The following is a 17,255-nucleotide window of genomic DNA, read 5'->3' on the forward strand; positions in this document are numbered from 1 at the left end:
CCTCACCTCCAACAGAACGCGGAAGTTGCCCAAAGGCCTTCACAACAAGTGGGTGTACAGAATCGAAGAGGAGCATGATGGCTCTAGAAGGTACAAGCCTCGGTTGGTAGTCAAAGGCTTTGAGCAGAAGGAAGAGATTGACTACACTAGCATTTTTACACCAGTTGTGAAGATGATAGCAGTCAGATTAGTCTACATAAATCGAGCAAACAGGAAGGTGGCGACTACAGAAAAGCTGAAGTTGTGTTCAACTTTAGTTGGTCTTCATGCCTGAAGACATATTTTGAGCACATCATTTATTCATGATACTGATTGTCTCTATCTCCACGTGGAAGATTGTTAGAGATGGAGCCAGGAGACACAGCTGGAGACGCGTTGCAAACTAAGAGCTGAGTCAGAAACTGATGTCATTTATCCCACCATGAACTCTCTGTTGTAACTTCCTTCCCTATTGATTTTATTTTAATTGTGATTTAAATTCCAAGCCCTATAAATAGAGGGGTGTGGAAGTTGTAATTTTGTGTGCAGAGAGAGTGCAAGTAAAGTGAGAAGCTCAGAGAGAGCAGAAAGGAAGAAGGGAGGAAGAGAGAGAGAGAGAGAGAGAGAGTGTGTGTGTGTGTTGTGTCGCAATGATACGCTCCGGCGAAACTCGATAGGAAGGGAAACTTCGCCAGGAGCGTCGTGGTAGCCTCAGATCTTCGATCTGGTATAAAACTAACCCAAAATCGAAGAGAGAGAGTGAGAAGGCCGAAGAGGAGAGAAAGAGAGTGAAGAGGAAGCTTGCAAATGAATAAAAATCGTATTTTTCATATATATAGACAGCAGAATTCATCAACGAGCCCGATCTTCGTCGACGAGTTCTTCATAAATTTTGTCGACAAATCCACTCCTCGTCGACGAAACTCAGTCAGTTCAGAAACCCCGTCTCGACATTTTCGCGTCGACGAAACCCTGTGTTTGTCGACAAAGCTTGGCAGCTTCCCTTCTGTTCCTTTTTCCAATTTCCCTTTCTCCTTTCTTTTATTATTTAAATTCCACTTTTAAAATTCGGGTCGTTACACTCAATGTTGCGTTCAGCCTAGTCAAATCAATGCTTATCTCACTGATGACTTGAGAAGTCTGGGTGTTGATCACATTTTTGGCTTTCCATGAATTGTTGAAGTTTATTTGTCATCAGTGCCATGCTATCCTCAAGAGACTTCTTTGGTGGAGCGGGTACTGTTAAAGAATAGATATGAGAAATCTGATGTTACTGATACTGATGCTGAAAGACAACCTGATGATATGTTAGCTGAGAAGGTGGTGCATTGGACTAGGGAGGTTGATTCCGAGGTTGTTCTGTACTATTCTCCTTTTCCATCTCCATAGCATCCAATCTTTTGTTCATTGCAGCCATACGTGCCTGAACATCAACATCATCCTTCAATTTATACCTCCCTCTACCAGGTATTACTCTCAATGGTTGAGCTGCATATGGTTTTCTATCAATCTTAGTGTCCCACCACTGGGCATTTTCAGTTAAATAATCTAGAAAATCCAGTGCATCATCAGACTCCTTGTCAAAGAAATCTCCTTGACACATAGTGTTAATCGTCGTAGCTCGGGAGTATATACGTATGCCCCGCAGTAAATATACAATATAAAGTCTGTCGCGACGTCCCGGAGCCCGTATGCCCCGAGGTGACGAAATAAAAAATGTGGTTTAAATTTTCGAAAAAAACAACAGGAATGGAGTCGCTACTAATCTTTTAGTGTGTTTAGAACACTTAATTACCACCTGGTTAAGGGTAGAATGGGTCTATGTTACCAAAGTTGGGATCGGGAGTTCAGTTACGCGAGGGGAAAGTATGAGCACCCCCTACGCGCTCGTTCTTACGAACGGTACCTAATTAATTATAAAAATATCTCAAAATAAATTTAAAAAGTCTTTAAAATTACTCCTTTTGTGAATTTACAAAATATACCAGTAAAGAAATTAATCACAAAAATATACATAATATATATTCCCTCATAACTAAAGGTACATGAAGCCCGAAAGCTCGTACCCCTTTTTGAAATCATAGGGATAAAAAATCAAGCAAATATTTTAGAAAAATACACACCCAAATTTTGAAAGCGTATAGAATTTTTAGTAGGAAAATACTAGTATGGGAGGTTTCAATACGTGATAATAGGATAATAAAGTAAGATATTAAGCTACCATAATACACATAATAATAATAAGAATACATATTTACTAAAATATTACAAATACCAAAATAACAAGTAAAATACCATAATAAATAATACCATCCATACTAATCATACTGAAAACAAGTAACACTAAATATATTACATAATAAGCATGACAATAAAGTATATAACTACAATAATACCATAAAACTAAATACTAGATATAACATATAGTATAACAAGCATAATAATAGAGTATATAACCACAATAATACCATAATACTAAATACTAGATATAACATATAATATAATAAGCATAATAATAAAGTATATAACCACAATAATACCATAATTCTAAATACTAGATATAACATATAATATAATAAGCATAATAATAAAGTAGATAACCACAATAACACCATAATACTAAATACTAGATATAACATATAATATAATAAGCATTGTAATAAAGTATATAACCACAATAACACCATAATACTAAATACTAGATATAACATATAATACACTAAGCATAAAGTATATAACTATTATAATACCATAAATTAAATATAAGAAAACATATATGGACATTATATTATATAAAAAAAAAACAAGTGCATGTCAGCGTGCGTGTGTTAAGCTGTGTGTGTTTCGTGTGTCTTTTGGTCTGTGTTAAAACATGTGTAAAGGTGTGTGTTTGCTGGGTTACAGGAAGGATGGAGCAGGCAAAGGACCCACCATAGGATCGTGTTTGTGAGGGAAACCGGTGGCTGGCAGTGCAGGCGGCTAGGCACAGCGACAGCGTGAGGGTCGTTGGAGTCAATGGGAATGGTCGGAGATTGGTGATGAAGACGGGAGAACTGGGACTGGAAACGGCGGCTGCGATAATGATGACAACAACGATGTTTGCCGGTGATGGTGACGGTGAGGATGAGAGCTGGAACTACTGGTTCACCTCGACGGCGTGGTTGTTTGCCGCGTGTGCTGAGGCGGTTGTGCGTGCGTAGGGGTTACAGGGTCGCCAAAGGGGTTCATTAGTGGGATGTTGCCGGAGAAGTTGTGGTGGCTAGGAGTGGAACTTCTGCTTCAGGGAGGAGCAGCCACTGTGTGTCGCGGCGGTGTGTGGCTAGAGGCGACGACGACAGCGTCTGAGGAGCGACGACACTGGGGGGCGACGGCAATTACGTGTTAGGCTGCAAGCATGCGTGGTGGCCGAGAGGTCGTGGAGTTGCAGAGGCCGAGAGAGAGCTGGGGATGAGGAAGAGAGAAACTAAGGGAGAGACAAAGATAGAGGAACAGAGAAGCAGCAAAGAGAGAGAAGAGAGGGAGAGAAAATAGACGGAGAGATTGAGGGAGAGAAGAGAAGAACAGGGAAGAAGGGTGCGCGAAGGCAGGGGTAAGAGAGAGAGCGGAAACCAGAGTGAGACAGTTCAGAGATTGAGAGAAAGATGAAAAGAAAAGAAAGAAAAAAAATTTAGGGTTGTCTCCGCCCCCGGCACCCTGTATGTGTTTGTGTAAAGCCCTTTTTTAGGCTTTAAAAAAAAAAATAAACCCCTAAGTTCCTTCTTTTCCTATTATTTTTTTTTTTTTTTGTAGTAATAATAATAATAATAATAATAATAATAATAAAGTAGTAATAATAATATCTAAAAGTATAATAACATACTACTAATAATAATAATAATAATAATTGAAAATAACGAATATATTAATAATAATAGCATTACTAAGTATAATAAATTTTAATAAAAATAAAAATAATAATGATAATAAAAATACTAATAATAATAATAATAAAATAATAATAGTAATATTTAAAAATAATAATAATATTAAAAAATGGTAATAATAGTAAAAATAATAATAAAGTAATAATAATAATATAAAAATAATAATAATAATATTTGTAATGACCTGAACAATAATGGTATTTAATTAATAATAGAGAAAAAAAAAATTAAAACGGCAACAGAAGGAGGTAGTAGACTTTGCATTCGTCGACAACGTGACAGTATAGGCTCGTCGACAAAGGTGTGCTTCGTTGACGAGAAAATACCAAGAGGATGTTTTTGGCAAATTTATTTCATCAACATGGGGAGAGTTCGTTGACAAGATGCCTTCTTGACCTCGTCGACGAGATGACGTGGCTCATTGACAAAGCCCATGGTATAAATAGTCTTTAACTTGGATTTTTACGTAGGAAAATCAGAAAATCTCTTCCCTCTCTCTCCTCTACGATTTCTCTCTCCTCTCTCTTCGATTTCGGTCCCGTTAGTCACCAGATCGACGATCTGAGGCCACCACGATGCTCCTGAGAAAGTTCTTTCCAAATCTACTAGAGCAGATAGTTGGTGGGATGGAGTTGAATTTCATCCCAAGTTCAAGGTAAGGTCTTTTATGCAATATTTGACTTTCTAGTAGTTGTGGGAAATAAAGTAGTCGAAAAAATAGTGATATTTCGTTCTGATAAATTTTGTTTTTAAGGTATTGAGTGAAGAATCCTGTGAGTGTAGGACCCATCATAGTAGGGGATTTTAGCAAGAATCGGGTAAAGGAAATATGCTATGCTAGGCAATTCTTTTATAATTCAGTACAAATCATATGTTTTAAAAAATTATTATTCAGACCATATATACAGTTTTCAAAACCTGATAATATTGATATTTAGTTGTCTGGCATGAGTTTAATATTAGATCATAACAGGGTTTATAAAATTTTCCAAATACCACGACTTTCAGTATACGTTCAAAAACTTGTATTTTACAATATTTTTAGAATATTATGATTGCAAACCACAGAACCATAACATTCAGTTACTACAGTTAATCAAATACTTCAGTTATTCAGTTATGTAGATATTTCAGATATTCAATTATTACAGTTGATTCAGATTGGTTTATATAATGTTATGATCATTTCAGTTGTTACAAAATCATGGTAAACGCGGTATTTTAGAAATATCAGTTATTTATATATAGTATCAGACACTGATGGACCATATTCAACCAGCAAAGCACGATACCGTAACTATATTCAATTCAAAGTACAACCACTACTCAGATAGTAAACACCCAAAGGATTATGGTAATTGAATAATAAGATAAAGGAGAGAAAAGGAATTTCAAAAAGGGATTCAATAGGGTCTTATCGACGAGTGTAGAGTTCTCGTCGACAAATAGGCTTCTTGGGCTTGTCGACGTGGACGCGTGTCTCGTCGACGAGAACTCATCGAGAGGGCTGTTTCCTAGATTTGAAATTCGTCGATGAGGGTCAAGTGCTTGTTGACGAACCTCCTTCATGGCCTCGTCGATGAGGTGTCGTGGCTCGTCGATGAGGCCACGTGGACAAGCACTCTATATAAGGCCAAAAGTCATTTTTTTGCTAGAGAATTTCATGCAAAACCTCTCTCTCTCTCTCTCTCTCTCTCTAACTTCGTCTCCCTCTCCTTCTCTCTAGAATTTCAGCTTCGTTATTTGCTAGATTGACGATCTGAAGCCGCCACGATACCCTTGAGAAGATTCTCTTCAAGTCTGCTGGAGTAAATCGTTGGTTAAGCCAACTTGGGCATGATCCCAAGGTAAGTTGGTTATTTTAATATTTTATAAGGCATTTGGTATTTCTGAACTAAGGAAACTGTAGTAGATGGAATATACTGAAGTTGTACTTGGGGAAATGTAAATTTTAGAGTGTTGAGCTGGAAACACCACAGGTATAGTTTTGGAATATTTTGTGGGCTTCTCAGTAAGTCAGATAAGGGAATAAATTAATTCAGTATTTTTCAATAATTATTATGAATTAAACAACATTTATTTTCAAGAAAATATGTATGATATAGAATTATGTTTGGGAATACTGTTGTTGAATAGGGAAATTATTTTAATACGTTTATTGTGAAAATATGATTTCAAAATTAATTATGAGTTTATAAGATTATGTATATTTGTGTGGCATGAGTACAATATTTTCATGAAATTATGTTATGTTGAAATATTATGAGTTTTCTCATATAAGTATGTTATGGCAGTTTTCGGGAAAATCCTAAAACAGTACACGAACTATATTTTAAGAATATGTTAAGTAATGCAAGAATTATGTTTATAACGATATGAAATATATCGGCGTAAATGCCGTGATTTACGTTATGAATTATGTTGGCTTAAATGTCGTGATTTTACGTTATGAAATATACCGGAGTAAATGTCGTGATTATTATGTTTTGAATTTTTCCGTCATTGATGCCGTGATTACGTATGATATGTAAGAAATCATGAAATATGTTTACATCAGATATTACTCTAAAACACGAAACATCTTTTTTTAATATGGAATGTATTATATGTTATCAGAATCTGGATAACTTAGTTTAGTTTTAGGAAGCACGGTACCGTAACTATATGTTTATGATTATGAATATGTTAATGCTTCCACACACATCTTATGTAGAGTGTGGGAGATGGCAGTTGATATGGCTTTATGGGAGTGTCGTAGTTCCCCTAGTAGTCTGGCACAGGTGGAACAGGTCCTTCGTACTTACAGACTTATGTTTGATTTTGCATGGTCAGCCAACCATTGCTAGGTCCTACATTCGGGCTGCACAACCCTGTCATGTGGGGGGTAAGACATGTAACACCCCAACCCCGAGGGGCTTGGGATATTAACTTTTTACTACTAATTTACAGCGGAAGCAAAATAAACTCAATTTTTATTAAACCAGAGCGCTAATTATCCATATTACAATCATTTATTTCAAAAAAAAAGAAAAATTACACAAACATAAATATCTGAAACCATACTAATATTTCTAATAAATCTTTATTTTTTTCTAATCCCCACCCGCATGCTTGCTAAACTTGATTTCCGACATGTCTTTTAGAGTTATCTGAAATAAAATATAATTGGAGTGAGACGACACTCAGTAAGTAAATAAGATTATTATTAGTGTGTGGCCAAAATGAGCTTTTAAAGAATTTCGTAAAACAATATTTAATACTATAACTTCAAGACTGCTTTTAGAATAATCATAAATTTAAAAATTTCTACATAAAACTTTTGTCATCAATTTCAACAGTAAATTTTTACAATCATATACTATAACTGCTAAGTTAAACTTTTAACTTTAAAACTGTAAAAATATTTAATGATAAACATATATATACTTTTCCTTATACGTTTTCCTTAGATCGTTATTTAAGCACCAAAATGATCCTTTTCACGTAAACTTACACTTTTCCTTCAAATCATCAGTAACTTTGTACACGTAATTAAATATGTATAAACATATATTATAAAAACCACCCTTAGGCCCATTTGCCGTAAGTCATGTTTACCCCCATGACTGGGTTGTGCGGTCCGAAGACTGGACTTAGCTGGCTGGCCGATCAAACTAAATCAACGTACGTAAACTTTAAGTGAGATTTTCCTTATTAAGTCCTGGTCCGGAACCAGGTGTGCACTCAGGAGAAATCCACTAACATAAATAACCACTCTGTAAACAGTGTGGGTGCACTCTGATCCGTTTAAACTTTAAACTGCGGTACCGAGCATCTATAACTTTGAACTTTCGTTGCCATAAGGGGTTTTAAAATCATCTTATTATAATTTATGCAATTTAAAATAATATCGTAAAAATCTCATCTTTACTCATATTTTCATAAAAAAATGCAACGTAAAAATAAACTCATGCCACACAATTTTTGTGTTAAAAATATATATAATTTTATTTTTGAATAGAAAGAAATGCTGAAAATTTACCCGAGGGGATTAGAACATTTCTTAACCCAAAAATAGATGCAAGTATATTAGAGATAGAACTGATATAATTAAATATGCGTAAAAATAAACTTATGGAAATTTTGTGGAACTAATTAACATAATTGAAATTTACTTATAAAATAAACTCGGGTATAAAAAAAAACTAACATAATCAAAATTTACTTATCTTCTTCTTTTATAGCGTGCTACGAACACAATAACTATCTTTAAGAAATGAAATCGGAAAGAGTGGGTGAGTGAGAACTTACTCAAAATTCTCTCTCCACCACAAATTCTTTCACTCACTAATCCTTCTCTTCCTTCGAAAATTGTTGTGAAAAATGAAGGTTGAGAGCTCCCTATTTATAGGAAAATTTTGGGGAAGAAATGGAATTTATAAAAGTGTGGGGAGATAGGTGAAATTATAATTTTTTTTAAAATTAAAGAGTGGGCAAGGGATGGGCAAGGTATGGGTTGAGTATGGGATGGGGATGGAGGGCATGTGGGAGTGCTTGCCACCATTCCCATTAAATAAATTTTTAATTAACTACTTACCTAATTAATTAATCAATTAGTTAATTAATTATTTTATTATTTTATTATTTTTTTTCTTAATCATTATTATTATCATTGTTATTACTTTTAAACTATTTTCAGTATTTATTTATTTTATTATTTATTTTTGAACAAGAATTTAATTTAAATTTTGAAAACTCATGTGGGCCCCACACAACTTCGAGACCCGAATGGATCCTACGTAACTCGAATAACTCTTATACGATTTTATGTATCCTGCATAGCTTTGAGACTCGTGTCAACCTCCATACGGCTTCAGGACTCATGTGGGCCCCACACAGTCTTGTGGGCCCCGCATAGGATACCTATATTATTATTATTTTACGAAATATTTCTACAAATTATATCAGTCAAAATATTATTTTATGTACTTATTTACGTATATAAATAGTGTCTTGTGACTCCGGGACTCATGTGGACCCCACATAGTATTGTGGGCCCCACATACGATACTTATATTATTATCATCTTATAATGTATTTTTACAAATTATGTCTGTCAAAACACTATTTTATGTATATATACTTATTTATGTGTACAAACAGTGGCTATCCTGTTTATCCTATGAAATTTCATTTTGATCAGGCCGACCTCTAGGGAGTGACTGAGCCGTAATGGTCTCTGAGCACTCGCTTAGACAAGGTCTTTCTTAGGCATCAAACATGGAATCAAGGATCCTACAGAAAAACACTTCTGTATTGATATTAACTCAATGACCATTTTTATTATTTTATTATTATTGTACTTTAATTTTATATATATATATATATATATATATTTTTTTTTTGGGTCATCACAAGACATGACAATAACTAACTAACTATCTATACTGGGTAATAAGTTACGTATGATATGGTTATATAAGATGATTTCTCAGTATAGAAATTTAATATGATACGCTATGTTATGATAAACCATGTTTTTATGCAATATGATATGACTGTTATACCAGTTATGAAATTATGTACTTTTTATATATATTCCACGAAAAAATACTCATGTTGCCACACACTGATACTAATTTGTCTCCCTTACTGAGAGGTGTCTCACCCAAACATTACAAATATTTTAGGGAATCCAAATAGAAGGGCGGATAGAGCCCCGCAACAGTAGAAGTGGTCTGAACTACCCTATCTGTAGGGTAAGTGGATTGAGCTAGGGTTAGATGGACTTTGGGGTTGAAACCCTAGGAGCACTTTTTGGTCTTTTATGGATGACTGTATGTTTATGTAAATGACAGATTTAATAGAACTCTGGTATGTTTTCTTCTATTTATGACATGTATATGATTTTATGTTTTCCACTACTTAGGTATCAGAGTTTTCTAGCAAATATATTCTTGGTACCTATGGGTCTAGGTTGACTATGACTATGACATTTTAGCTGAATATTATGTATGTTATTATGTGAAAAAAAAAATACATAAAATAAATATGGTAAAATAGGCAGGTCGTTACATGTTTGGCTTAACCAGTCATTATAAAGGCAGAATATAGCACCTTTCGTCCGTGCAATGAAGGACTTATAGTAATTCTTCCATTTCTTGGATTCAATTTTCTGCAACAATTGGATAAGTTTTTCCCTCAAAAGTCGGAGGTTTCATGCGATTGAACTGTTCAACAGTGCAACCATCATGAATTGGTAGATAATTTCGTCCCCTAGAGTTTCGCAGAATTTCTGTCATTCATGACTTGCTGTGCCACTTCATGCAACACCGTAGTAGCATTGATGTCTTCTCTATTACAAGTCTACATATTATTCTCATTCCCAACATTCACGTTGTTGTCCATGGGGTCAATTATGAGGGAAAAGACCAAAGTTAATTTAAAATCATAATCTTATCTAAAAGTTTAATCAAAATAATTGGCAAAAGAAAAATACCCTAGTCTTCCTGATCCTACCCACATCATGGTTTATGTCTATGCTCTGAAAATTTTTTTTTCCTAAAGTCTACAGAACCCATAACCTATGCTCTGATGCCAAAATTGTCACACCCCAAGCCTGATAGGATCTGAGGTGTTACTTTCTATGAATGATTTACAGTGGAAGTGAATAAGCCTCCAATATTATTATACCAGAGCGCAAATTAACTGCATTACAATCGTAAATATTAAAATTTACATTTCAAAATATACAAACATAATCTAACTAATATTATACTAATATTTATTATACTCTGCTCTTTCTATTCCAGTTCATGCACTTGTTACGCCAGCTTTCTGGTGCACTTTTTAGAATAATATGTAATGTAAAATAATGATTGGGGTGTGACGACGCTTAGTAAGTAAAAAAGATTATTATTAGTGTGTGACAAAAATGATCTTTCACAATATTATAATTTCGTAAAATACATGTAATACTTGTATCTTCAAAACTACAATTAAAATAAAGTATATTTAAAAGTTACTGCATAAAACTTTTACCATCAACTATAACAGTAAAATTTTATAACCATACACTGTAACTGTTAAACTAAACTTATTAACTTCAAAACTGTAACCATAATATTTAATTATATATATACACTTTTCTTTTTGCTTTTTCTTCAAATCATCATTTAAGCCTACTAATAATGGTCATGTTCACACAAACACACACACACGCACGCACACGCACACACACAGATATATATATATATATATACATACATACATATTTTGTAAAATCTCTGTTAGGCCCGTTAACTGTAAGCCATGTTTACCCCCATAATAGGGTTGTGCGGGTCAAAGATTGGAGTTAACTATTTGACTAACCAAACTAAATCAAACTGTAAACTGCAAGTGAGATTTTTCTTATTAAGTCCTGCCCCGGGACTAGGTGTGCACTCAAGAGAAATCCACTGTTCTGTAAACTATTCTGTAAATAGTGTGGATGCAATCTGATCCCTTTAAACTTTAAGTTACGATACCGAACATTTGTAACTTTGAACTTTCTTCAGTTAAAACATACTATTATATAATTTGCCCATATCAAAGATCGCATTGACGTGGCCGTCCCAGACTCATTTGTCAAACTCGTAAGTCTCTGGACTTAAGTTCCAAGGATTAGGGTTGTCTACGACTCATTTTCCGCTTTGCTTTGATACTAATAAATTTACAAAAATAAATATCCTTGTATATATATTTTATGCAATTAAAACAATGTCATAAAATTTGTATATATAATGTATGCAATAAAATGAACATCATAAAAATTTTACCATATCTTAGTTGTTTTGTAAAACATGCAACCTAATTTAACAAGCACAAGCTACATGATTTTCGTGCTAAAAATATATTTTTATTGGATAGAATAATAATACTGCAAATTACCCGAGGAGATTATAACATTTCTTAACCGGAAATAAACCCAAGTATAATAAAATTGATATAATTAAATATAAGTAAAAAAAAAAAACTCGGGTAAAAGTTAATAAAAGTCTAACATAATCAAATTTACTTATTCTGATTTAATCCTGCGAAATGGTCATAACAAACTTTTAACTAATAAGATTAAAAAAAGTGGAGGAGCAAGAATTTTAAGTGTATAAAAATTCTCTTTATACCATTAATCATTTCACCCACTTTTCCATCAGAATATATTTTTCACGTAGAAGTTGTGAGATTTCAGTAGAGAGAACTTCTCTATTTATAGGCAGTGCGGAGGGACCAAGTTGAAATTGAATTTTCATGGTGAGGGGATTGCTGCGAAATTGCTAAGGGCTGTGGAAAATTTGAGTGGGAGAAGACAAACAAATTAATGGGAATGGGGAGATTGATTGGAGGGAAGTGGGGCTAGCATGGGAAAAGGGTGAAAATGAGAAGAAGAAATAATGGGGGAGTAAGGAGAGATACTTGTAGGAGAGTGAAAGGGAAACAAAGAAAAAGTTATGGGAAGGGGTTTTGTCTCATTCCTTCCATTATTATTATTAAAAAAAAAGTGATGGGAAGGAGTTTTGTCCCCTTCCTTATTATTATTATTATTATTATTATTATTATTATTATTATTATTTACTTAAAATGGTGTGTGAAAAACTTGAAATGGTAATATGCTTTTAATAAAAATATTATTTTATATATATGTACTCATATACGTGTACTAACAGTCTCTATTTTGTTTATCCTATAAAATTCTATTTTAACCAAACCGACCTCCTGGTAGCGCTGAGCCGCAATGATTTCTGAACACTCGTTTAGACAAGATCTTTCTTACGCATCAAACATGTAATCAATGATTCTAATAGAGAAACACTTTTGTATACGTTTACATATTTTGTACATTTAAACTTCTACTCATAATATATTTCTGGGATCATTACATCATGAATGGGTTTGAAATGAGTAAAATCATAAGTTAGTCCCTATAACTTTAACTAAAATCTATTTTAACCCATATACTTTTAATTAATACAAGGACTTGTATATACTAATTTTCCGCTATTATTTTTTTATCTTAATTAAATCTAAAAATAATAGTGAATTTTCCTTACATTTAAAATATTGTTGAATTCTACACAATTTATCACTATTATTTGTTATGTGCCTAGAGATTAAAAAAAAATCTTAAGAAGATTTATTCATGAAGTGATTAAGACTTTAAGTGCATAATTAGTATAGAATAATTCAAAAAAATAATATGTATTTTTTCTTAACTAATAAAACATTAACCCTAAATGGGCCGAATGATGTAAGAGAGGAGCAGCCTCCCCTTATTTCGACCCTCCAATTTGTAATTATTAAATTATTTTTTATGACTATTTAATTGAGTAAAATTAATAAGTACAAGTCCTTAATTATCTAATTAAAAATATAGGTATTAAAATAGTTTTTAACATGCAAAATTCTTTTCATTATTAAATCACTAAATTTGAACAATTATATAGTTAGTCACTCTTTGACATAAAACTTTTAACAATGTAGTAAGTTATTCAATTGCATCTGTATTATTAGTAATATATTCAATAGAGGCATTTGTCCAAATTTAGAAATTTAGTGATGTGAATTTTTTTTTTTTTTTTTGTTATATTAAAATCTAATATGTTATTATTTTAAAATTAATAATATTATTTTTTAATAAATTTATTTAATATTAAAAATATGACATGTCTCTACTAGTTAATTAAAATTAAATAAAAGTAAAAAATTGTTTTAGGCTTCCCTAATCATTTTCCGCTACTTGCTTTCAAAATACAAACCTAAATCCCCTTATATGAAAGTGAACGAGAATCAAATTAAATTGATATTCGTGAAACAATTTAGTCCGAGGCCCAATAAAGTAGCACATTGAAAGACAAATACATTGAAAGGTTTTTTTCAAAAAAAGAAAAAAGAAAAAGAAACGAGGAAGATTTTGAGCCCACAAATTATAAGAGACCATATTAATTAAAATCGTGACCCAATAAAGTAGCACATAGCCCACTTCATTATGATCATATCTAGGCCTATTTAGACTCGTTTCTTAGTTAGTATTGTTTGAATTTGTTGTCTTGGTTTAGTTGGTTGTTGATATTGTTTTTGGAAATGTTTTAATTTCATTATCTGTAATCTCCTTTTACTTGTCTTGTAACCACGCTATTATTCCACCAAAACTTAGGGCATATCAATAAAGATTTTTAAATGTTTTAAAAAAATGTTAATTTAATAACCTACAATTAATAAATATCAAATTTAGAGCGTTACTTAAAAAGTTTTCTCCTCGTTACATATACTTTACATCTATATAAACCCCAGGAGCTCATCCTTTCATGGCCACCATATCTCACTTCACAGTCATTTCTAAATCTACTACTCCAATCAAATCCAAATCCTTCCTTGAGCCATTTAGGCAGAAGAAAATGAAGATGGGCGTTGGGAATGGACAGAGATTTATTGTAACATTGGCAGTGGTTGCTTCCATGTTAGCAGCTGTGTGCATGGGATCTCGCAAGGCTTGGCCTCCTGTAGAGCCTCTTCATTCTCCTAGTCCTAGGAAGATAGTGGTGGGGGGCTCTGAGAATTGGCACTTTGGCTTTAACTACTCTGACTGGGCTGCTAAAAATGCCCCCTTTTACCAAAAGGATACCCTTGGTGAGTTACCCTAATAGCAAGGGTTTATTTTTGGCTTTTGCGAATATTTCTCAATCCCATTTCTCTTTTTTATGCTATGAGAGAGAGAGGTCTCGCATCATAGCCCAATGATAGAGGCGAGTTCTTGATGTTGGGATGGTCTTGTGTGAGGACGAGAGCGAATTTTAAAAATTGTTTTGTTGTAAATAATTTATATACTTGCGCATATATATAATTATTTTGTACCCAAAAATTTTCTATAATTTCAATTTTAACTTATGAGATGAGAGTTATGTTATTAACTTTTTTAGACCTTTCAAAACTCTCTATGCGAAAAAAAAAAAATTAAAAAGAAAATTAAAACCTCTCACTCCTATTGCAATATATGCAAATTCCAAAAAATCAACTTGGATGTCTTGGATTAGGTCTCAAGGGATAGCCTAGCAGTAAGGGTGAGCTCCAAGCCTGTCCTCATTTGACTGCCTTGAGTTTTTTCTTCTGTGGGATAAAACCCCTGGCTCAAGTGGATATAGGCATCTAATGGAGTTTCCAAACTAGGCGCATGTCTCGGAGGTAGCCGACTAATATATGATCAAACCTTATTACGAAAGCAATTTTGTCAAATTTTCATAAAGTTCGACCGGGTTGGTCCTAACCCGCGATTAAACTTCCAAAGTGTATTTTTATGAGTGGGAGGGACACACTCGCGATCAAACTTCCAAAGTGTAACCCAAATATTTTTATTACGAAAAAAGATACATATGACACGACTTTGAGCATCTGGCTGTGCGTGCAGTTTTCAAGTATGAGGCTCCAAACGAAACCGCACAGATTCGTCCACACAACGTATATCAGCTGCCAGACATCTCGAGCTATGCCGCATGTGACCTGAAGAATGGGAAGCTGGTGGCGAACATCACGCAGGGAGGAGGGAATGGGTTTGAGTTTCCATTGGAAGAGGCAAAGCTCTACATTTTTGCCTGCGGGGTGGGTAATGGCATCCATTGCAATGCTGGCTTGATGAAGTTCTTCGTGTCTGCATTGCCTACCTCCCATGACTGATGAGATGGATCTCCTTAATAATCTTCACTTGGCTGGGGAAGATGCAGTGCTACTTGCTTAATTTTTCATTCGGCTTGTCTGATTTGAGAAAGAATAATAATAATAATAATAATAATAATAAGAAAGCTTAATGCAGTTTTCACTTTCAGCGCCAATTATGCCATATTTTTGACAACTAACAAGGAACCTCCTCACTGACAAACGTACTAATAAAATTCCGAGTCAATTCTTCCTTGTTCTGGGAAAAAAAAAAAAGAAGAAGCCCTTTCCAAATTGAAACTCGGAGTTGGAGCAAACATAGGATGAGAGGAAAGAGTTTAGTGCTCAAGTAACTTGACCAAGTAGAAATGATGAACAAAATGGAAAGATATAATTTCTAATAGAACAAATGCTATTTAAGAAGAATTGTTTAGTGCTAAAGCCCTTGGTTCTATTGTTTCACCAATCAAGTTGCAATCATGTGATTAATGGTATACAAAGAAGGAACAACAGCTACATAATCAACCATGAGTTAATTTAGAACCAAAATTTGCAATCAAGAAAACGAAAAACTAAAAGTTCAACATCAGCCAAAATATATAACTTTATCTATTAAAGTCTCATATATCATGTTGATCAAGATGCAACAATATGTATTCTATTTTTAACTCTTCTGGAAGTCCACAGAATGTCTCGAATTTCCTCCCATCATGCATCAGCAGATCCACAACTTTTAAGAGTTTCTTTTGATCCAACTCTGAAACTTTGTTCAGCTCTGCTTGTGCTCCTTCCCCTGTAGCACGCTCCTCGCAACATAAAGTGCATATATCGGTCCTAAAAAAATAAGAAGCATTAACAATATTTTGAAAGAGCTTTAACTCTACAATATGCATGCTCCAGCATTTAACAATATTTTGATAGAGCTTCACTTAGTTTTTTTTTTTTTTTCAATTGATTTGAGCAAATGGAGCATCAAACATTCCCCTAGAAGTCCCTATTGTGTTTAAAGAAGAGCATCAAACATATAAAATTCACACTGGGTAACACATATAAAGCTACTTGGACTCAGCCAACAGTAGTGAGAAAATCCAGCCCTGGGCTAGGATTTAATTTTGTGGATTTGGGCCTTAAAAGGATTTCACTTGAAATCCAAATCCACACTCAAGTTGTGCTTCCAAACAATGGATTTGGAATTCGGGTCTCCAAATCCAAATCCAAGCCTCCAAATCCAGGGATCCAAACAGATCCTTAAAGATAGCTGTTGTAATGTTGTTTTGAGTTAGCATGATACAGTTCATATTAGAGAATACAACTTGAGGTGCATTGTGGGGATTTGAGTCTTTAATTACTTTGGCATTTGCATCATTTAGAGAAACATAAACTGCATATGAAAGATAGCCAACAAAGGTTTAGAGTAAACTCACAACCATGTTTGCTGTTTGAATTTTGGGTATAGTTTGCTGTAGCCGCAGATGAATGACTCTCCCAAAATCTGCACTTCATGGTTAAGGTGATAGGCAATAAGAATTTTTCTTACCTAAAACATAAGTTCATTATTTGCATTACAGAATACTCAAATTGAGTGACTGAGAATGAAACCTCATATTTTGTACTTAAAAAAAAAACAAAGAGAGAAAGAAGGTTAATATGCTGCAGAATTTGAATGAAAGACAGTCAAAGAGGTTTTCTGAA

The 17,255-nt window shown here is 33.8% G+C and overlaps 1 protein-coding gene across 1 annotated transcript; it reads left to right on the forward strand.

Moving 5' to 3' along the window:
- The first annotated feature begins 14,186 nt into the window (after positions 1-14,186).
- LOC131155239 (uncharacterized) lies at positions 14,187-15,732 on the forward strand. Its single transcript, XM_058108232.1, has 2 exons — positions 14,187-14,543; positions 15,319-15,732. The coding sequence occupies exons 1-2, from the start codon at positions 14,222-14,224 to the stop codon at positions 15,582-15,584; spliced, it is 588 nt and encodes a 195-aa protein (XP_057964215.1). The 5' UTR covers positions 14,187-14,221; the 3' UTR covers positions 15,585-15,732.
- Positions 15,733-17,255: the final 1,523 nt, after the last annotated feature.

The sequence above is a fragment of the Malania oleifera genome, chromosome 5 (genome assembly GCF_029873635.1).
Source record: "Malania oleifera isolate guangnan ecotype guangnan chromosome 5, ASM2987363v1, whole genome shotgun sequence".
Lineage (NCBI taxonomy): Eukaryota > Viridiplantae > Streptophyta > Magnoliopsida > Santalales > Ximeniaceae > Malania > Malania oleifera.